Raw genomic sequence first — 24,324 nt, forward strand, 5'->3', positions numbered from 1 at the left:
TGACAGACTTCTCTTAAATTCTTCAGCTACAGCTTTTGGTAGCAGAATAAGCCTGCATCAGAACATTTATATTTATAGTGCTGGTAAGCTGATACACACAAAACTGTAGTAGTTGAGGATGTGTGGTCCCCTAAGAAGACAAGAACTTGCAATGACACTATTCATTTGCTCATAAAAATACCAAGGCAGATTGCTGCTTTCCCAACATCTTTAAGGAAACATGACATCCCCTAATTTGTATTTAAACCTTCCTAATCCAAGTATCAGTTATAATATGCTATGCCTTCTGCATCAGAAAATGGAAAGGTTTCTCAGCTTTTCTTTTTCTCCCAAAACTTGACATCCCTTTTTCAGTTTGAATAAGTTCTTTCTCAAAATTCAAAGTAAAATCACGTTTAAAGAAAACTATTTAGGGTGATTTCAAGAAGTTAGAAACACCCACCTGGAGACCTGCAAGTTTATTATTATTTACTCATTATGAATGAGTTTCAAATGACTGATACCTGCAGTTAATATGCATGCTAGTACTGTAAGTGTGCACATCACATTGCTCAAAAAGAAAGAGGATGGACCTATGGGAACACTTCTACTCGAGCTTTCCTCAAGCTCAACACGTTTGTGTATACAGAAGTAAAGCCATGTATCTTGAAAAGTGATGTGATTTTAGAATCATATACATCTACCACATCTTGGCTAAGATTTATTACAACACAAAGTTTAACAGATGGGAATCTTACTATCTCTAAAGAATGGATAATTCCTCCAGTGAGTTCCATTGCTTCTATGAGGTTTAAATCAGGATATCAGATGGAAGGCCAGTCAGCAGAAGAGTTTGTCTGTTTGATCAACTTATTTTCTGGATGATTAAAGGTGATCTCACCTACGTCTGATGCATTCAGCAGTGCAAAAGTGAGAGGAAAGCTCAAGAGATGAAAGGCGAACAGCTTGCAAAAGAAGAATCAGATGCACCTTGAATCAACACCAATGTTGTCTAAGACAAAGTTGGTTAGACTTACTGCTTTTACAAGAAATAGGGTAATGCAGTTATAACCCTGAGTAACACTGGATGCCGCCACCACTCAAACCATTTCCACTAAGTCAAGGACAATCACCAATCATTCTTCCTTCCCATATGGCTTCAGGAACAGCAGTTGTAGAAAACATGAAGGGTGCATGAACTGGTTTTAAAGCTCTCAATGTCTTCAGTACCTACCTTTAACCAGAGAAGATTCTCCTTAAAAGAGGTTGCTAAAAAATGGCCAAGTTGGAGAAACTGTGAGACAGGAGGGAAATAACTGAATTGCCTGGCTACCTGCTACCCAAGCATTAATATGGAAATGTATGTATTTCATCCCAAATGTGGTGTAACCTGGAGGGGGGCATGGTGGGAGTAGGAAGAAGAGTAAATCACAAGCTGTAATAAACTTTGACAAACATCTTCAGAGCTGCTGTTTCCATGTCTACAGTGGACCAGTTATCACTGTTTAACTACAAAGCCTGAATGCAACCTGTGCAATAGATCTTCACTAAGACTATTCACAGTGGTCTTTGCAATTACTGTTTTGGTGGCAATGGGTTTATCTGGGACTTGAGATGCAAGAAAAAGTCTTCCTCATATAACGTCACAAAATAGCTTAAGAAATATTTAAAGGAGTTAACAGTCAACATGTGAGTATTGCACAGTGAGATACCATCCAACATTAGGTCCTAGATCTTTGTCTTCACATCCCTGTGTCCATGACTACTGCACCTGCCTTTTTGGGGTAAACCCACAGTGTTCCATCATCTGCATCTACCATAATATGGTGTGATGAATGAGTGCCAATCCAGTGCACCTCACTCCATCAAAGTGCTCTTAAAGACCACTTGGCCTCTCAAAAGGAACTATTTCCTACCATTAGTGGGGAGAACGCCTTGCAGAAGTTTTAACTTACATTTGGCAGAAGATGACTGAAAATATACAGGGCTGAAAAATAAACAACCATAAACAAAAGCTGACTTTTGCATATTCTCATTCATAGGCAAGATGTGGAAACTGATAAAGAACATCTACTAAGCCATGTGAAGGTTGAATCTCTTTACTAAAGAGCCATTAGGAAGCTGAGAATTTTCTTCAGTCTGAAATAAAAACAATGGTTACCATTATAAAAACGTTAGACCAGCCTCTGTCTTGTACGGAAGCGTCATCAGAATATGGTATTTCACGAGCTGATCTTGAAATTAACTACCATGCACCCCCCAAGTTTAAAAAAAAAATTAAAATCAATGCTGCCTTCATAATAAAATTAACACAAGTTTTCTATCCCAGTTTACTTCTGATTCTCCAAATTGCAAAGACAGCATTAACAGTTCTAATTATGCTGTGGTATAAGCCATGGCTGTTTAGCTACAGAATCCTGCTTCATTCAGTGCAAAGCAAATGGTGAGTAAACAGCAAATAGAGGTGGTACAATGGTACCTATAAACTGGTGAAACTGGTGTAAGAAGACATTTGGCACAGCCAAGAGGCTGCTACAGTTTTCTTTGAGAAATAAGAACTGTATCCTCTTTTTTTGCCACAGAGATGTTTGCTTCACTGCACAGAAGGTCACACACGCAGGTGCCTTCATATCCAGCAGCACTGTTCTTCACACCTGAACCAGCAGGTAACTGGGAACACGGGTGGAGACAGCTTTGAGTGTCACAGCTTCTTTTTGAGTACACAGTGTCTGTTCAGATAGTCATTCAAATTCTGTCTAAATTTATTCCATATTTGTAAACAAGTTATTGAACTTTTTTTGGTAATTCCTCAGGCTTTTTTAGAGCAACTGGCAATACCCAGAAGTTAAAATACCCTGTGACTCAGTTACTTCTGAATTACTGACATAGTTTATCCAACACTGACCTCAGCTTAGATAAGATCCCACAGGATTCATTAGTTCTGGCATAGTACCACAGATAGAAGACAAGCACTGAGCAACAGAATAGATGTGTGATCTAAAATAAAAAGATAAAATTGCATCATTTTTTGAATGATATTTGGATCCCATTTTGTTCCAGTAAAAGAATACAGGATTTCCAATCTACACTGTTATCAAGCCCACTGATGACACGTTCAATAACTTATACTGCACACAGAAATATTTGTGAAGTGTTACTTTTACAGTCACACGCATTTTCTAAGGAATAAAGGTAGACCAAATAATTATACAGAAGCTTTGTAGTAAAAATTCTACCACTACATAAACAGCTCTATGACCAGAGACGGTAAACTTAGGCCATGAGCATGATGCAGGAACTTGACCATACAAGAAAATCATGGTAACCTCCAATTCATTAACTGGGAATCTGTTTCATCTTGGGGTAAATCAGATTACTGACTGCAACAACGAGCTGCTGCCTCATTTTTTTTCCATGCACTCTTGACATGCATTAGCAGCAAAGGGCAGGGACAAAGTTTTCCCTCACAGGAGTTCGGCTGTCTATCTGTCTAGGCTCAGAAACCTTTGCTCGGTGCAGTAAGGGACTCATTCTTTGCTTGGCCTCTGGCTCCCAAAGCTGGTCAGATGGAGACTTTTCAGTTATGGAAAGCTGTAGCAGCAATGCAGTCTGATAATCTCCTGACAACCTGGGGTAGTCATCCCAACCTGGCATGCTGCTGCCAAGACACCCTCCACTATACTGCATCTCATGCTTCTCTGAAGCGAGACAAGAGAATATCAACAGTTGCTACCAGTTATCATTTTTCACTGGACTAGAAGTGGAGATTGAATACAGAAAAGCCAGGAACACTGTACTTTTAAGACTTGAAGACATTCTCATGCTGTCAAGACAGGGAACCTGTCTGACCAGTAGCTGAGAGACCCAGATCATTAGGCTGGCATTGGGACATAAAAACAGTACCAGAAAGTTCAGTTTCTTTACAGCTGGGCTTTCACATCTTGGATGTGTAACCATCAGAGGAGGCCATACAGCTGCAGCATTATTGCTATGTATCCCCACTCACAAGATTATTTAATTTGAGAAGCAATTTTCAGAAATTATAGTAAATATCAGCATAATCATTTGGACACCAAAGGTAGCAGCTCATTGTAACAGCTCTCTAAAATAATTTCAGAAGTAGGCCAGGCTGTAGACATCTAAACTAATAGCTGAATATTAGATGATATGTAAATTTGAACATGATCCACTTCTACTTCCATTTTCCGTCTGAACAAGAGGAAATACATCAATGGTCCACTCCTTGGAAAAATCCCCACTAGATACCAAAGACTTTGGTATACAGTGTAAGAATTATTCCACATCAAAAAAAAAAAAAAGATGACATACAGTCAACATGTCACATTCATTTACTATTATTTATTCTATACTGTACATGCTGTAAGGAATGAGAATACTATGAGGAATGCAGAAAGAAAGCAGTCAGTCATTTAATCCAAGACAACACATGTTGAAATAAAGCACAGGTACCAAAGTTTGGAATGCCCAATGTTTGCATGTACATTTGACAGTTTGACTATAGGTAGAATCAAACCTTATAGCTGAGTCTTCCTAACGATATTCATTATATGACACTATCCAGCTGATTCTCAGTTTTCCATCATTAATACCAATAGGCATTTATGACCAGAAGGGAAAATTAGGAAAACAAGCAAAAGAAGCGCTTCTGTCAATATTTTAATAAATCTGCTGTTCTGAAATCTACCTTAATTTTGTCAGCACCCTGCTGTTGAGTCAGGGGTTGCACGCTGCATTTTACAGGCTTTGCAAAAGATACTGTATTTTCTGTTTTAAGGCTCAGAATAAGAGTGCCCTTAAAGATATAAAATCAACTCAAAATAAATGAATGAATTTATTAACATCACTTAATACATATTCAAGGACTGAGCCAAGTACAAAGTGTCAAAAACACCACTAAAACAAAAATAAAAAATATTCTTCTTGAAGGAATTGATACATTCAGACTATGAAACAAAACACTTTTGTAAGGCTTCATCAGCGATGACCATTTGACTCCAAGTGAAATTGGTAGAAGACAAAACCACTCAGTACTTCTGAAGCACTTTTGATGCCGTGCCATAACCAAACTGAGAAATCAGACACTCAAGAAAATTTTCAGCTATGCTTCTGGATCTCAGCTACCTCTTCCAACTTGAGCAGACTGATGACACTGCAAAATTAAGCTCACATTTGGGATTCCTGCAGTCACAGCAAAACTTACTATGCTTTCAGTGTAAAAGCGTGTGTTTTACATACTTTCATACTACACTGACTTAGAATTTCAGATCTTTATATACTACAGCAAAATCAGAAACACAACTGCTCCTATACTTATAAGTAATTTTTCCTCCTCCACAGTTTATTCTCACAATCTATTCTGGAAATTCTTTTAAAAGAAAATGTATGTTTTCTCCACAGGAAGGGTCCCTGTGTGGAGAGTTAATTAAAATGCTAGAAGACCTAGCTCCAGTTAGAGCATTTATCAGAACACCCACAGAGGAAGGGCTACCCTTTGAAATGTTAAATACATTGTCAGCCAGGGATGGGGGTCAAGAAAGATTTTCAAGCCATCTGATGCTCTGAAAAAAATGTGTACACCTTAGAATCAAAACCCATACTGTCTATGATGGGATGACAGACTAAATCAGGTATTTTATGAATTGAGATAATTGTTAGTGCACATTTAGCATGAGTTAAAAAATGAGACTACCCCAATGCATTCACAGAGACTTAATTCATCAGTCAAATACCTACTAATAAAGAAGAGGACTACGAAGGTAAGAATTCTTCCTTTATTTCAGTAAAAGGTTAGAGTAAAAATTGACTTGCAGCATGTATCACATATAAGAATTCTGGCAATAAGTAGTTTTTGGAACAGATGTTACCCTTCCTAACTACTATAAAAAAAAAAAGCCACCAAAAACCTGACCTAAAATAAAAGTGTTAGTTTACTAAATGCTTGAATTTAAGAGCTTAATATTTTGAGTTGGACTCCTTTATGGTAAAGATTGTTTCAAAACCTGAATAAGTAATTTTCCAGGCATAAACAAAGAAGGCAAAAAGTAACAAGAGTCAGCTGATTTGAAAGACAGTGTTCATAAAAGGTCCAGGCAACTGCCTGCAAGATCTACCATGGTACAGAAGACACTTCTGGACCACAGCCAGTAACAAATAAAGAAGAAAACAAAAAACCCAACATCATGAGGTTATCTTTTTTCTCCTGTGCTGGTCTTTAGTAGCAGTAAGTATTTAACTGGCCTAGTACTTGATGTTGATAAAGCATTTTCAGCTTGTTGAAACTATCAAATTAAAAATAAGCAGCTGGTTTCTCTTTTAAGAAAAGGACAAAGAAGTGGACAGTTTCAAACACCCTAAAACCAGACTACATAATAGAGGTGAAAAGGACCAAGCAAAGTACTGCTGTTTCCAAAGTATCTCAAGTTAACAAAACTATTTGTTTTACAAGAGATCATAATAGCAGTCTCCTCTTCTGCACCATGCTAGACCAAGACTTCATTGTCAACCAGATTCATTGTTTAACAAAAACATTCACATTCACCCAGAAATGCCAAGTTAGGTTCTTTACCTTAAAACAGTAACAGCAAACTGCCCTGCGTGTCAACACAAGTTAATTCTTTAAACAGAGATTCTTGCCCTCTGTCTTCACAACGTGAGCTGAACAGTTCTTTTCTTAATATTTACAGGATAACTCTCTACAGAAAGGATCTGAGCATGTCCTGCAAATCACAACAGATAATGGTGTAAAGAATGTCAATTACATTTACTCCTAATCTATGAGATAACCTGAGGGCACCAGAAAAATCAAGACTTTTTCAGGTATGAGATCCCATTAGTTAGATTACACACAGTTTGAGAAAAATCACATTCCATCAAGTACAGGACTGGTATCCACTATCTAATGCCAATGAATCAGTAATAAGTTATTTCCTTAATTAAAAATAAATGCCTGAGGGATATTGACAGCAAACACAGTTGATTAAGTTGAAGGCTTATGTCAATATAAGACATTTGATATTATAAATAAGCAGCACATGTATGCCTGATGTTATTCTGCAAACAATCGATACAACACATTTTAAGTGAATCAGGAATCAGATAATATACGGATTTCAAGAATCAAGTGTAAATCATCAAGTGGTTACAATAAACTTTTAGCCACTGATAAAAGATACCACTGTGAATGATGTTAGCTTATCAAAAGACTCAAGTGTAGACAAGCAGCAATGTTGGAGAACAGCAACTCTGATAAACCTGGTACAGTCAATAGTATTCTTCCATGAGCCACTGCAAGGTCATATTTCTAGACGCGGAGTACAAAGATTTTTATAGGCCAGTTTCAGAAACACTTGGATATATATTAATTATAAATCGTCAGATAAACAAATTCAAAAAATAAAACCAATGCTTCCTGCAGGAAAGAAATACAAACACCATTAAAGCAGGCACTGCCCACTTCTGACATATTGGAAAAAACAGTCAGACAAAAGCAATAGGTGATGAGCACATTTAGCTTTTAAAGAATATATTCCAGACTGTTTTCTTTCAAGGAACGGAGTAACTATGTGAGTTACAGCTTCCAAACCAGCAGAAGCTGAAGTTGATGGGTGGGACAAAGTATGTCCTATTCTGAACTAGGGTTCAAAACAATAACACTGCTTGAACATTTAGTATAATACGCACATTAAAATTCAAGCAACTTATTAGTTTAGAGCACAGAGACTATGAAGAAGTGAAACAATGTCTTGGTTACATATATAGTCAAATGGAAAAATCTTACTAGTCACTTCTGGACTTTAGTCTAATTATTCATAAACTCCTATTGTCTGATTGCTTATCTCAAGGCGATGAAGCAGCTACCAATACCAAAGGCTTTATCAGTCTAACTTTAGAGAGAACTGTGTTAGGGAATAAAGGACTGAACTCAAAAGATGCTGTCTATTTATTTACGTGGAACTCAGTAGTATCTTCAAATTGTTTTTTTCTGAGCTAAAATTAAGAGAGATTAATTCAACATTTCTTTGCACATAATCTGAACAGCCAATTAATTGAAGTTTCTAACTACTCTTTTATCAGATTATCGAAACAGATTTTATCAGGGAATCAGGATACAAGAATACATATGAAAAAAAGCTCCTACCAACAATCCCAAAACAGCTGAAGTTCTTACTTTTAAGAGTAAGGGTAGAACGGAAAAACAAAATGAAAACTTTTGCTCCCATACTCGTCCAGCCATCTTTATCTTAAGAGAAATCCTGTTATTAAGAAAAGGTTACATTTCAGTGGCAGTCAGCATAGTCGGATGTACTGATGTTATGCTGTTTTGGCTTGAGAAGGTTATGTATTTCTTCTGTCCTGCACACAGTCTGCATGTACTAGAACAGGAGGTGCTGCAGAACCTTGGCAGACTGTGACATTGCTTGCACAACTAATTGTCTTCATTTTGGAGACAAAACTTCAGGAGAAAACACTCTGGAATAAGTGTCTCCTCCGAAGGGAAAAGGGCCTTCCTTCCCTTTTCCTCCACCAGTAAGACAAGTGGGTCACAGCAAGTGAGAGTGGAAAAAACAAACTGTTTGTTAACACCAAACAAAACAGGGTAGAACAGGGAAATACAACAAAATTCCTAGACATACAACAAAATCAAAATACAACAAATTCCCGGAGAGGGAACAGACACGTGGGCTCGGACCAGCTGGGGGCTGCCCCCACAGGCTCCCTGGACTGGTGAGGAGGGAAGGGAGGCAGTGAGGAAAGGGGAAGGGAAAAAACAAGAAAAAAAAAAACCAACAGAACCTTTCCCCAGCTATCCAAAACACAAAAGAAACCCAAAAAGCAGCACAGTGCTCCCAGCGCACTCCCTCCCGAGCCCCAGAGCCCCTGAGCCCTTGGGCCCCGGCCGTTCAACTGCCCCGCACTCGGGTCCATCCTAAAGGCACAGCATCCTTGGGCATTGAGTGGATGGTTAAGGAATAAAGCGGCTTCACAACATCACCCCAGGACATTCCCCCCCTTATTCCATACCATTTGCTCAATGCCCAAATTAATACATTTCAACTTTAAACACACATGTTTACACATATATACAGATAGGAATTGGATCTCTTGGGCAGGTCCCTTGACTTTGTTCTTTTTGATGGCAGAGCTGGCTTCCAGGAGAATCTGGATGGTCTTCTCTCCTTTCCCAAATACCTCCGATGCTGTGTTCCCCCACACAATGACATCATCAATGTACTGGAGATGTTCTGGAGCCTCACCCTTTTCCAGTGCAGCCTGGATCAGTCCATGACAGATGGTGGGACTGTGCTTCCACCCCTGGGGCAGTCGGTTCCAGGTGTACTGCACGCCCCTCCAGGTGAGAGCAAACTGAGGCCTGCACTCTGCTCCCAGAGGAATGGAGAAGAATGCATTGGCAATGTCAATAGTGGCGTACCACTTTGCTGCTTTGGACTCCAGCTCGTACTGGAGCTCCAACATGTCCAGCACAGCAGTGCTCAATGGTGGAGTCACTTCATTCAGGGCACAACTAATGCTCAAAAACCCAGAGAAACTGTGGTATTAAGATGAATGGCCTCCCCCTAGAGCAGAACAAGGTATTAACACGTACTTGCTCTTAAGCATTGTATAGGGAATCCGACCAAGTGTGGCACAACTGCTCATTCTACTTCAGAACATCAGAGCCCCTATTTCCTTTTCCTCAAACAGCTGGACCAGGATCACAAGCAGTGGTACTTGTTCATAGTATGAAGCAGCATGAAAAGATAGTCCCATCTTCCCTGCCCTAATCCTTCTCTAGCACATCTGAAAAGCTGTTTGACCTTTTACTCATTGCTTTAGCTTTTCCTGACATATTAGAAAGCATTAATTCAGTCTCTGACAGATAGATCACATATCTGTGAATCTGCTTTAATTAGACAAGGACTACTGCCAAATGGAAGTCGATTTGGAGTAGAGTGCTCTTCAGGTGATCCTTTCTGCATTAAATTATGAGCAACCTCACGTATCAAAAAACTACTCTCTCCATTTCAGCTTTTCCATGAAACAGTTTTCTTTCCACCTCTGGTGGTTCAAAGACATAGCTGACATACACCTGGAGTCAGGATCCCCTGACAGAAGAGAGTTCTGCATATCACAAGCCAAACACCACTGCAGGCAGTTTTTCAGTTTTTTGTTCTTTTCCTCTGCCTCTGCTGAGCCAACATTTTCACCTCTATACATAGAGTTAAGAAGTAGGAGGCCCTCAGAGTGAATATGTAGCCCCCTAAAATATTACTGTAGTTTCCCCATTTAAAAAACCCAAACCCTAAAATCAGCAACACACCAACTGTACTGTTTCAATAGTATTTAAGTTGGAAAGACACTACTGAACAGACAAGCTCACGAAATCAGATGTCACACTGAATAGAATAAGAAAACCGGAGGAAGCAACAATATAATTTGGAATAACAGCTTTATGTACTCAGGGTGCACTTGGAACCTCATGGAAGAGGGACTGCTATGGCTCCTGATCTGGAAGCAAGATGTCAGGAAGCACGACATCAAGCTCACTCTAGTGTTTCTCTACTGGTCTTCCGTTAAGAGAAAATAAATAGTTTACAACACTGAAGAATCATAGAAAGTGTAAAAATATTCCCAAAATTAAGAAGAAAAATGTATTTATCAAAAGGAACAACACGTGGCAGTTATTTAAATACAGCTTGTTATCCAGTCTTGCTCCAAGTTTCAAAAGCTAGTGTTCCCTCTCAGTGCTATTTCATCTGCAGGGACAATTCAGATTAATATGAATTTGAAGTACACCTCTGTTAAACAAAACAAAGCCATCAGAATTTACATGACAGATGGGTGGTTGGTTGGTTGGTTGGGGTGTTTTTGCTCCCCTCACCCCATCCCAAGTGTGAGAAAATACTCTAAAGCATTTGAGATTTCTGTTCTTCTTTCAAAACATTAAATCAAAGGAAGACCAACTACTCAATCTAAACCAGAATTATTGTCCTGTAGTTCCCATCTGTTCTCATTCATGCAAATATTTTCAAGGGATAAAAGCAAAACATGTGAACAGCTACTCTTCTGCCTTAAGACACGCTCACAAGTCAGTAGACCCAACGAATAAAAGGATCTGAAAGTCATTTTAAGTTATAGCCTGTCCTTCATGCCATTTTCCTGGTTGTTTATACATGACTAAGTTGCACATCATCACATGTAACAGTACCATAATATAGTATACTATCAGGTTCTGAAGAACAGCTGAAGCAGAAGAATGTCTCATACACATCAAGGAATTTTTAAATTTATTCAGTTTTTAGTATTAGGTGATGAAATGACTAAATTAAATTCAAAGAGACACATTACAAGATGTAAATACCTCCCACTTAGAAAGGAGAGTTTTTTTGCTTGTTTAAAAATTAGATTTAGAAAAAAGCAAACAAACCAAATCCTACCAAAACCTTAAAAAAACCCCAAAAAAACAAAACCTCCCCCAAACTCTTTAATCGTATCTTTTCAGATTATTAATTCCGCATATGTCCTTAATACAAATTATTATATTCTTTGCATTTTAGGTTTATAGTTTATATAAGAACATAAAAAAAAAATACATCTTTGCAAAGGCTGACACGTGTTAGAAGTGCTTAACATCATGTTCCTATCTCTGCTAGACAGTGAATTAGACAAATATAGGAAGCTCAGAACAGGCAGAAGATAACACCATAAGCCTATTTTGTAATTCAAACGTCCAGTGAGTCAAAGGATGAAAAAAAGCAATCTTGTTACAGAATCCATTACACTTGCCCTGTGCTTATGAAGATTTAAGGCTACGAGATATGCCAGGACATAATCCAACCACATATTCTTGAAGGTTGATTTATCTCACCTGGACTCCTCAGAGCGATCTCCTGCATTTTACAAGAACTTCAGTGGCCGTGTGTGCATGCACAGACACGTGTGCACATCTCTCTGAAAAAGTATCATTCGGAATAGAAAATGATTCTACAATCAACAAGAAAAATTAATTCAAACATGAACCTGGAATGAGTGCTCCCACCTAAGTAAAAAAAGGAACTTGCTTTTGTTATAGTTTAGTCCTCCACATGTGAGGCATTTGGGAAAATAAAGATGATTCTGAAGAAGGCATTGCCTTAACATCATGAAGTGCATTCTGCATTTGCTCCAAGACACAGAATGATTAATTCCCTGTAGTTAAGAGAATTGCATAGCAGAGTTGGCAGAGTCTCAGCAACATTCACGACAGTTTTCAATAAAAGATTAAGTTGCTCAATATAAATTACACTTGCACACAATACTAAAGATCTGTGTTCACCCACATTTTTGGCAGGTTAACATAGCCTTCATGATTCTTCATGATGGAAAAATACAACTCTTCCTTATCCATTTTAACCCACAGATGACAAATTAAACAAAGAGTATATTACATGTATCAAAAAGTACACATTTTCAAATTAAGAAAGAGAGGCTGGGGGTGAGGAAACGATACCCACAGAGAGTGAGGACTCTATTTATTGTCAGGTTTTTATTACAGATGTTTTTCAGTCTGCTACATTGCATGCCTGCATTATCTCCATTGCATGCACTAACCCAAATCACAGAAGGAATGGTCTCATTTCCTGAAGACCACCTAGATTATTTAATTGACTTGACGCCTGAGAAGAGCTTCCTTTTTGCCCTTTAAAGGGATGGAGTCCTCTTAAAAACAAAAAACTATTAAAAGTGCATTGTCTATCATAGAAAAAGTAAAAGACTTTTCAGGTTTTTTTTCTTTTTATTTTAAATACTTAGTGGAAAAAAAACCCCTTCTATTTTTAAACAGCTTTAAGCTGCAAAATGCATGCTGTTCCCACATGATGTAAATTCTTCTCTAAAATAAAGATAACAGCATAGAATTTTAAATTCTACCTGGATCTGACTTACTGCAGTAATGGTATTTTCAGAAAGAATAATTTATTATTCTTGAAACCTAACATTACCTTACATTTAAGTGGGATTTATAATTCTTCAAACTTAAGTTTAAAACCAAACAAATGTAAAACACCAGAGTCTGAGGAAGCAATTCAAGTCTTACTTCAAAGAGATCTTATCAGCTAAGAAGTTCCACTACAGGTGATTGATGTTAGTCTTCTGTTACACACATTAATTGGCAGCTTTTTTTCTCGGATTTTTTGATCTTCTGCACATGAACACAGAAAAAGAAAATAATAAAAGCTTTCTTACATAGTTTTTACCTATTCTGGTCCCAAACAGCACACATTTCCTTCTTTGTACAGCTTAAGGTCTTGAAGTTTTATTTAATATTCATGTGCAGACAAATCACAAGACACAGGAGTTTTACACATACATTCATACAGTGCTACAGAGATAATATGAAATATGCTAGTCAGTGTACTTAACACGCTCATCCACTCTTGGAAAAGACGTAAGTATGATGTGCACAGGCCAGACATAAGGCTGCATTTCTTCCAGATTCTGCACTCCTGGGTATTTAAAAAACAAGCAAACAAACCCCACCTATCTTATTGATTTATGTTATTACCAGTTAAAAGAAAACATCCAAAGTATTAAAAAACCCCCCTAGAACAGTTGTGTGACAGACAGTTGTAAGTAATGGCACAGTAAGACAAAGCTTCTGCCCAGGAAGTGAAAGCTGTGTGGATGACTCCAACCCAACAAAACTCGCACAGGGCTGAATAACCACGCAAGGCTGCAAATCTCAACCATTACCAGCTGATTTTAACTATCTACAAAAGGCATTTTTTTGTTAAGACTATAGTAAGTAATAACTACTGGTATACATTTCCATCTCTTAAAATAGATCTGTATCTTTGATGAAGGGCCAATTTCAGACTTTTTTGGACCATGGCACCAGTCAATGGACTGAGTAACTACTGCTCTATGCTTGTTTTACTAACCTGTGCAACCCATCAAGCATCTACTTTAAGAAGAGCCTTTTATTGGAGATTACAAGAGATCCAAACCACAAAGAATTTAAGAAAAGGTATGGTCAAGACTTCCCCAGTGCAAAATGGTAACTCATAAGATTCTATCCCTTTTATGTGAGACTAAGTGACAGCTCTGTTATCTTATTCACACCATTTTAATTCTCTACTGCTGTTCAAAAATCCACAAAGAAGAACCATTTCCACACCACTCAGCAAAGGTAAAATGTTTCTAGAACAGGTATAACTATCAAATAAACTAAACTTGGTAAGCAGAAGGCAGGCCAGGTTTCTGCCACAGCTAGACAGACTGCTGGATTAAAAAAAATAAGAATAACTTTAAAAAAAATTAATTCAGCTTTACAAGCTCAAACAGTACCTGAACTTGAAAAATAAGTGGAGGGAAGCCATGATTTTGTGAAAAAAACCCCACCATTAAGTATTTCCCCAAATTTGTAGTTGCACTGTGCCAAAAATGAAAAAGCGAAAGAACAAGAAATTGAGTGTATGGGTTGGGCAGTACAAAGGGATGAACACGGTAACAATATTTCAAATTGTATTTCTTCTAAACTGTTGTGGGGGGAAAAGGGAAAATAACTATTCAAATCCAGGAGTTTTACATACTCTTTAAAATTTCAGCAGTCAAGAAGTTACAGTAGTAATGGGACCTTAAGATGACATAGAACATACCTGCAAAGTTTGCTTAATTAAGACACTGCATTCCAATAAGCATTCATGGAATACACATTGATAAACAAAACTTGCTTAATAACTGAAAGTTCTAACTAACAGCTGCAGAACCCTTTCACAGCAGTTAAAGCCTCCCAGTACTTCTACACCTAACACAGGGAAAAAATGAAATAGTTACTTTTTTTCTTAAATATGAAGTGATTAAAGATAAGCAAAATCAATCAAAGAATGGAAATAAGTTAAAACACCTAAATACGGGCTAAATCTAATTAGTTTTTAATTTACAGATAAAGAAAAGCTAAGTATTGTAAATCAGGGATTGCTTTCAGTTTTTTCAGGTTTAAAAAACCCCCAAAGTTAAGAACTGATTCCCAAATGTCCTGATGACTTCTGCCTACTGGTTTCCTCATCTGCAAGGAGTGCATATCCCACTTCCTGTGATGCCATAAGTTACAAGAAAAGCAGAAGAGCATTTGGAGAGACATGCAAATTATGCAAAGGATTAGGGATTATAAAACCCATTTGCATTATTACATTGGTCAGTATTTGCAGCCCGGGATTTCAAAGTCCTGAAAATATCTGTTCATTATCTTCATGTTAGAAGTAGCTGGCTGTAAGGATCCTAAATATGCCAAGCTCACTTACAGACCAGGGAGGGAGTCATCTCTGGTGGCAAGAGAAAAATACCTCAAGCATTCAATCTCATGCAGACACAGGGAAAGTATCACCACATCAAGATAAACTATATTCAGGTATTTATCAAAAAGCATGAGTTGGCACTATATACAAGTTAAAATTAAAGTTATTTTTAAAATAAAATTTGTTAGGCTTAAGCGTCAAAATTGGCTTGAAGATGTATGATGAACTTAAAGATTTGCTGATGCACAATATATATAAGACTGCAATTTTGCTCAAAAGCCACTGTCAGACCAGAAACACTCTTTGCAACAAAAAGTTTATTTCTGACAACAGTCATTAGGTGCATAGTTAAGAAAAGAAAAAAACCCATTACTTTTGTTATACACCTCTGAGCTTTCTGGGATCTCCTACGTAGGAGTTTCCTAAGCTTGAGAAGGCATCTTTGTGTTTGATTTCCATCAATTCAGAGGAACTACACTTTTTGGTATGTTTTTTATACTTTTGTGCATGAACATCACCAAAGGTATCTAAATTTCACTATCAAGTCACTACTTAAATATCACGTAAGTAGTTCCAGTACCTTTTAAGTGAAGATAATTACTATCTCTGTTTCCTCTCCCTCAATCCCTATATCATTAGTTTCAGTTTCTGTTGAACAGAAAAGCTTTTACTCAGAACACTTTCAGTTTCAGTTTAGCAGGGAAGTGTAAAAGAATGTGTCCTGCTTGAGAAAGTCATCCAAAGTTAGGATAGCAACCAGGAGTCAGGGTAAATGGAAAAAATAGGAGTCAGAGGTTGGAAGACAACAGCTCTCTAGGAAAAAAAATTCTATCTATGGCTTACTTCAACATTACGTGAGCCTTAATTATACCACAATGGTTAACACTCTGTTTAAAGCCAATTCCCCTTCACCCCACTTACTCACAAAATAGTTTAGAATACGAGACTGGAAATGAGAACGTAAATTGTTTCTATAAAGTGACTTGTAAGGTTTCTACAGTTTCTAGGAAATCAGCAGCTAAAACACTCTTGCAGAAGAGGGTGACTGCAATTCTCTGGAAAAAAAAGACCCAACAGAAAACAAGACAGAAACCAAAGCTACAAAACTGATCAAGCCCTGCAAATCTGTTCAATAAATACGTATGCCTAAAAAAAATCCTCATCTCAGGGTTACTAAAAGCATCCTAAGAATTCTGCACAGATGAACACTTCACTTAGGAAATAAAACCCCCCACAAATAATACAGCAGCCAATAAACAATTCAATAATCAATCAATTTCTTGTATTTTTAAAGTGGATGTTAAGCAAGAAACAGCCAATTGTGGTGGAAAGACAGCTTCCATTTTATGTGGGTTCTTCTTCTTTCAGAAGAAGAAAAACAAATAGACCCAAACCATGTTTGCTGTTACTTCAGCGCACCAGTAAAGCCTCTGCATCACAGCTACAGCCATCTGATACTGAAACACCTATTTTTGTGGAAGGCACAGACAGAGAGCTGATCTTGAGCACTTACCTCACACCCCCCCCTTTCACAATCACTGGTTATGACAAAACACATTAAGTGCTTCCGAATGCAGGTTAGGAGAGAGTGTCAAAACATCATGTGCACCACGAGACATTAGCTGGGGGGAAGCTGTGACAGGCAAGATTAGGCTCTTTGAGAGATATTTACCAACATACACTAAAAAAAGCCTTTGAGACTTCATAATACCTTCATAACTTATATGCACAGATCATAACAAAGCTGATTGCTTTCATTTGACACAATAAAAGAATGAGTGTGCTTTTAAGGAAAGGCCATTTTCAAACATTTATAGAAGCTTCTCTTCTAATATACTACTTATTTAGACTCTAGAGATTCTTAGTATTCTTACACTAGTGCATTTATTTGCATACCCTTTTGATATCTAATAGTAGCTCCTTATAATATACACTGTATTTTTCTCTAAAATTTCAATAATATCCTCTAAACTTGCCCCAGTAAACATACGAGATATGAAAGGACAAACCAAAATGAGGCTATTATTTACAAACTTGTGTTTAAAAAAAAGAGACACAAAGCCCACACCAATGCTGTTGCTCAACTTTGTTTGTTCTGTGATGGTGCTCTGCTGTCAGTGCATTCACCATTTCGCCTCTGCTGTGCATTTCCTCCATGTTGATGTACAAAAATATTCCTCCTCTCTCTAGCAAAGGTATGCTTTTCAGGTTCACTCTGCCAGGGAGACCTTAGGGACAGGGATTCAGTTATTTACAACTTGAAATGCTATAAAATATCAGGCTAGTAATATTCTTTATTCTAAAAGATCTTTGTGCACATTCTAAGTCTTTTCCTCTGTGCAAGACTGAAACCTACTACCTTGTGCAATGCAATTTTGCTTTACTCCTTCTCTGACAAACAAACCCTTCACTGTTCTAAATAATTTCCTCTTATCTAGAGCAGCATTTCCACTACTTTCAAACAGCAACACAAAGCACCTGCAGCTCTCCCTATATCCAAATGAAACATTTAAGTCAGGCCCTGATCTGCCAGGCCTGAAACAATAATCCAACATTTCCTCCCAGCAATACGGAGATCAAGAGAATCTTTTTTGATTATGACATGAATTTTACACAAAATTCAACACAAGGAATCTTGGGAGTGTTGAGTTTCTTTTAGGGTGCCAAAGGTCAGAGATTATTTATTTTTCAAACGGTATTGTTTCTGAATAGGTGTTTACTGCTCTGGTTTACTATGACAACCACCCATGTTATAGACTACACACAGTATCTATTTGTTAGAATTCTTTTGTTCAAGGAATGACAATGCTCTCCAGAGGAAGGCCACCAACCAGGATCTTTGCCTTCTTGCAGCCATACTAGTCACAACACACTTTCAGATGCTTCAAGAGGAAAAAACATTAAAATTTTTAATATTTCATTAAAAAAGGTGTATTGAAGAGTTAAATACTGCAACAGTTCAAGAATCAGAAGAGACATTTTACTACTAATAATAATTCCATGGGGTATAAATTACATGTTTTTCCTCCTTCCTTTTTACCAGCTACACTAGTACCCTACAAGCTGGTATTTTATGGGTAATAATGAAGCCCATTTGTTTTCTGGAAATGGAGCACTACTGTTCTGGCAAACATTGCTTATACCTTTTGTCCACTGCTGTATTTCATATTTTCTCCTCCCCTTACGCACCAAAGGGAATGAAGGAATCCAGTAAAACACAAACAGAATTTTATAAAGAAGGATGTAAAGACTACCCCAAATCTGGAATGCACTTAGATAAGCACCAAAACTCCGTACCACGCAACTTTACGAGAACAGGCAATGCAAGCTAACGCAAAAGCAAATCAGTATTTTCACGCTAACAGAAAACAGAGATTTATGACCACAGATAAGAGGCCAAATAAGCCCTCTGCTCAGCCCATAAAAAAAAAAAAAAAAGCCCTGCAGTATGACTGTTCTGTTTCCTGCAGGAAATGAGATGCTTGTATTAGATACCCCTGTGGTTTTCATACTGTAAATGTATCAGCTGGTACAAATCCTCTGGAGAGGACTATTAACTAATGCTTAGAAAGAGCAGTGGCAATAGCAGACTGCACGTAGCACCTCAGAGAAGAGGGGACAAAAGCTGGCAAGTCATCCCTAAAAAATCTGAGAGCCAACAGCTGAAGAACACATCTTGTAGTAGAGGCGATGTTTGAGGAATGTACATACCTACATCCGCTTATTTCCCATTACTCCGCTCACTGCTTCTTTAAATAAGAAGCCTATTGCTCATCACCACTCCTCTCATTTGGGAGCCTCAAGCCGCTCCTCATTAAACCATTCCTGGTCACACGCGGCACAGGAGGACCAGCCACAGGCTACACGTATCTTGTGCATGGCCATTTTTCCTCCTTTCTACTGTGCTTTTAAAAAATTATTATTTTTTTTTTTTTCGTTAATGTTTCCGAGTTGCGAGGGCGCTGAGCCAAGGTCCCGCCGCGGGGATGGGGCTGCCCCCGCCCGAGCAGGGCTCCTCTCCCCGGGAAGACCCCGCTGCTCCTCCATCCGCATCGCTCCCGCCCGCTCGCCTGGGTGGAGCCGCTCGCCCTCGCCCGACAAGCGCCGATCGTGTTCTCCATTGCAAAACCACTGCCAGGGCCAGAAGCGGGGAGGAGAGATGAGGGGGAGGAGGAAGGGGAAAGAAGGTGTAAACCTGTCTGCGGGAGAGCCCGGGGACAGACGCCCGGGAGGGCAGGGCAGGGCCGGGGGGGGGGGGGGCAGCGGGGAGACAAAGGAGGGATGGAGGGTGCCCAAGGAAAACAGGGGAAGCCGGGGAGGGGGCGCTGCCGGGGAGCCCCGCGGGGCACCTGCCCGCCCCGGCACACCCCCGCCCAGACACACACACGTACCGAGCAGCAGCAGGCGGTGCGTCTGCTTGTACTCCCGCTTCTGCTCCTTGAGCGCCCGGTCGATGCTCTTACTGACTTTCCTCGCCTCCTTCTCCGCCTCCCGCTCCTCCAGGCGCAGCTTCTCCCAGGTCCTCTGGAGCGCCGGCGGCTGGTGCAGCGCCTGCTGCCGCGCCGTCTTCCCCCCGCCGCCAAGGCCGGGGCCGCCGGCCTTGGGCAGCGCCGGCTGCCGCTCGGGGGCCGCCCCATTGCCGCCGCCGCCGTTCTGCAGCAGCAGCAGCGGCGGCCCGTCCGCCTCCCCGCCGGGCTTACCACCGGGCCGGAGCGGGACGCCGAGAGGCTGCGGCTGCGGGGCGGCGTGAGGCTCCGCCGGCGCTTCGGGCTCCGAGGCGGCGCCGGCGCTGGAGATGGAGCCGCCGCCGCCGGCGTCGCCGAAGAGCCGCGGGCGCAGGCTGTAGCAGAGCCCCATGGCTCGGTGCCCCCGCCGGGGACGGGCTGTGGCGCGGCGGCGCTGGCCTCAGCGCTTCCCGCCGGCCGGGCAGGCGGCGGCGGGCGGGGAAGGGGCGCCGCGGAGGCCCTCACGGCCCCGCTGGGCCATCTTGCATCTTCCTCCCGGGCTGTGGCGGCGGCTCCTCGGCGCCGATCACCTGACACCGACCGAGCTGCCACCGCCGGGTCCACGTTACCGTAAATACCCCAGCGCCAGCCCACCGCGCAGCGCCGCCGGGGGAAGGGCGGGGGCGCCGCGCCGGCACACAGGCGCACACAGGCGCGCAGCCCCCCGCCTCCCGCGCCTGCCCGCCCGAGGGGGCCAGGGTCTCCCGGAACTCCAGCTCCGCGCCCTGCCTGGGAGACCCTCGGCCCCTACGCCACCCACCTTCCTTGCTTCCTCCCTCCCTCCTTGTTTCCTCCCTGCCTGTAAGGGCCGCCGTGCCGCCTGTGCGAGCCGCGGGAGCTGCACACACCCCTACCCCTCTGCAGGGCTATGCCCCTGACAGACAACGTCTGCCCCGGCATCCCAGGGGGAGAAGCCGAGACGGAGGCCTCTCACTGAGAGGGACCCCGGACGGTGATCGCGGCCCCGGAGAGGCCGAGGCAGCCCCCGCCAGCCTGGCATCCTCACAGCTACAACACGGTTCTCAGCCCCTGTGCACACACATGCCGCTCCTCGCCCACGCGCTGACTAAGGATGCCGTGGGAGGAAGGCTTTGGGTGCGACGGTAGGAGAAAATAATAGGCAATGTTGGGGTTTGCTCGTTGTCTCAGTCAGTGTTGGCAGCAGTAGTACTCCAGCAGCGTGCTGCTGTGGGCTGTGGAGGAAAGACTGGTACTAGAAAGCCACTTCCAAGGCGGTGGCAGCCCTCCTCAAGACAAGACCTGGAAAAATTCAAGTTACTTGGTATGTGTCTCAAATATGTGTCTCCTTCTGCCTCATGCACCTCCATTTTCTTCATAAGCTCAGCAGTCCTTTTTCAGGGGCACGTGGCTCGTGGATGAAACTGGGTCTCTGAATCTTAAAGCAAAGGTCATGTCGTGTGTTCACTATTATGACTGACGTGTACCTTAGCACAATTTAGAGACTCCAACTTCAGTAACCTGGACTGCATTCATGAACCTCTTTTCATGCAGCGTCACTTTGGATTCCGTAATGACCCGTTGTATTAGGGCATTGGTTTTGTCTCCTGTTTTTCTGCAGTGGCCAATATTATGTTAATAGATGCCATTATTTATATAGCACAGTATGAAGAAATGGAGGGATGCAAAATTCCCATACTTCTTTACAATTAATGAATTAGAGCAAATTGGGCACAGTTTTTAGTTCCTGGATATGGGAAGCAGAATTGGTTTTGTGACAGATTTATTTGTGTCAAATGATTTAACAAACGTCCCATAAAATATGTATTTACCAAGCAGTGAGCTCTGTGTTAACATTCACTGGGAAAAAACCCCCAACACCCTACACAGGCATAAAATAAACAGATTCCTTTTAACTGAAAGTATCAACTGTCTGTGATTGCACCACACAAAGAAATTTTGCCAGTGAAAATATTAGGAAGATCCAGCACATTGTATATGTTGTTCTCTTATACCCTTCAAAATGCTCACCAATTATTTAGACAGATGCTTTAGCTCCGAGAAACCACCCCACAGCTTTTGCTTCTGTTGTATGTTTTAATACATGACTCTACAGTGTGCTGGTTGCAATCTTCCTGCAAAACATGTAAGCAGTTACATCACAGCAGAGGATGTTTCACCACTGTTACAGAGCTGCTCTGCCTTGGCTCAAAATCTTTATGGACCATAAGGATACAATATTTCTTAGGTTGGGAGTGAAAGATTACAGCTTTTGTCTGAGAATGGACAGGAATTCAGATAAGAGGAATCTAAATGGACTGAATAGCTGGGATCCTGGGGTTAGTGGCTGTATACTTTCCAGTGTCATTGGACCACAAAGGAGAATTTGCTACTCATCCAACAATACAATAAAACCATGGAAAAAAACAACCAACAACCAAAACCCAAAGAAACAGTGGAAGTTAGAGATTTAATATTTGGGGTCCAAATGTCAATGGACATACTTAGTTTTGTGAAGGTGATCCTTAGAGTTTGATGCATACAACAGCATTTGAAGAACCATGAACTGCTTTCCAAGTGGTAGAAGAAATGTCATAACCTGGCGAAATCAGTTCAGATTAGGTAAAATTTCTCCTGCTAAACTGCTCCTGGGCATGTACAGTGTATGCTCAGTGAGTAACAGGGAAGGTGAATGATACATTCACGGTTAGAGAAAAGGCAGAAAAAAATGGCACTGTAAAATCACATGATTTGTAAGTAATTTTGAAATAGCAGCCCATGTATTAACAACTATGTATAGGCAGGATCCTTAAAAAACTGACCGCTCTGCCAAACACTGAAATAGATGCTCTACCTCATAAAGTGTCACATAAAGTATGTTCACTGAAAGATCCTTCAGTGACCTACAAGAGCAAACTGTGTCTTGAGAAAGAAGTGTTCCATAATTCTTTTCTTACAACTTGTAATACAGAACAGTAAGCAGCCTGTCTTCTCTCTTTCCCCAGAGGAATAGTGATCATCACTACTTCCGGATTACCATGGACTGAGATTTTCAAGAATTTAAAGCGAGAAAGTCAGCATCATGCAGTTTTCTGATCTGATTTCTCTTTGAAGAATCTTTCATGGAATAATGCTCAGCATTTTCTAAGGTTAGTCATCCAAACCAGGATTTAATGACGGGCTCAGTGTTTCCGTAGCACTAATTAGCCATGAGTCTCATTGTATTTACTGAAATTAGAATCCTAGGATCATACAACAGCCCAGGACTGCTCTCTGGGGAAGGGATCCTCAGAAGTTCATCTGGCCCCATCTTTCATGGGAAAGGCAGCCTAGATGAGATCATCTAGTACCTTGTCTAGCTGCATCTTGAAAACCTCCAACGATGGGGATTCTGCCATGCCCTTGGCAAGGTTGTTCTAGTGAATGATTGCTCTCACTGTAAAAATTATTTCTTACATTGAAATGAAACATTTCCTGGTGCAGCTTGCACTCGTGGCCTCTTGTCTTCTCCACATAGCTTCTTGTGGCATTGCTCTTTTGTCTTTGTTACCACGCTTTAAGTACAAGGATACTGTGATGAGGTTCGTCTTGAGCGTTTGCTTTGCCAAGGAGAAAAGGTCACTCCTGAGCCTTCTCCAGGGAGAAGAGATCTCACTCTTTCAATCTCCTCACAGGGCAGGTTCTCCAGCCCCTGGATCATCTTTTTGGCCCTTCTTTGGACCTTCTCCAGTCCATCCCCATCTTTTTTGAATTGTGGGGACAGTTAATAAATAAGTATCTTTAGATCTGAACTTGTAGTAGACCACTTTAAACTGTTTTTTGTTTTTTGCTTTCAAGGTATAGTTCTACCTAAAAAATGACTAATTAGAGGTGCTATCCAGTCATATGCAGGAGCTGGGTATGTCCATGAGATGCCTTTATTTACTCCAAGGAGTAATACAAGTCTAGTAAGTAAATCTCTAAATATTATTCCTAAGAAGATGTGTCTTTACTGTTTCTTAAAAAGAAGTGCAAGTTATGCATTTCTTGTACACTCATATGAAAATAATTTGTCTTCTTTTCCCAGTTTCATAATAATTTTGCTTTGACAATCTTTATCTATACTATATAACTTTTTGGGATTTATACAATGTTCTAAGTTTTAACCAGGAAATGATTGTTTGTGATCAAACTAAAACAAATGTAGTAAATGCAGTTGCCTTGAAAATATAACTGTGTGGTAATTGAAGAGACTCCAGCTAAATGAATCTGTAAGAATTTTGATAAGGCAAGGATCTTAAAAGCAAGGAGAAGCTGTTTTGGGGCTGGACATTTGTTTATGTTCTTTTTGCTTTGATTAGTCACTGTGACAGTGAATGAGTTTATCCATATTCTGACTACAGTTTTGCCATATTGTTTTTCTATATCTTAGTCAGAATACTGCTATGAATTCAGAAACTATAAATCCAGAACCTGCAGTGGGATATTATTTCTAAACAGTTTTGACATATGCTCCTTGAGATTTTTCAGAGCCTCAGTGATGATTAGTGAAAAATGCTGCAAGATTTTTGGGTTTATTAAAGAGGAAAGCTATGTGCTACAAGAAAAAA

General features: G+C 40.4%; 1 protein-coding gene across 1 annotated transcript in view; it reads right to left on the reverse strand.

Annotated features, from left to right (window-relative positions):
- The window catches only part of GNAL (G protein subunit alpha L), a 185,252-nt gene extending 165,108 nt beyond the window's left edge, over positions 1 to 20,144 (reverse strand). The window contains exon 1 of the mRNA XM_048289205.1: positions 19,664 to 20,144. Within this exon, the coding sequence (XP_048145162.1) occupies positions 19,664 to 20,129 (466 nt within the window). The 5' untranslated portion in view covers positions 20,130 to 20,144. The remainder of the gene's footprint in view (positions 1 to 19,663) is intronic.
- Between the last annotated feature and the right edge of the window lie 4,180 nt (positions 20,145 to 24,324).

Source organism: Corvus hawaiiensis, chromosome 30 (genome assembly GCF_020740725.1).
Source record: "Corvus hawaiiensis isolate bCorHaw1 chromosome 30, bCorHaw1.pri.cur, whole genome shotgun sequence".
Classification (NCBI taxonomy): Eukaryota; Metazoa; Chordata; class Aves; order Passeriformes; family Corvidae; genus Corvus; species Corvus hawaiiensis.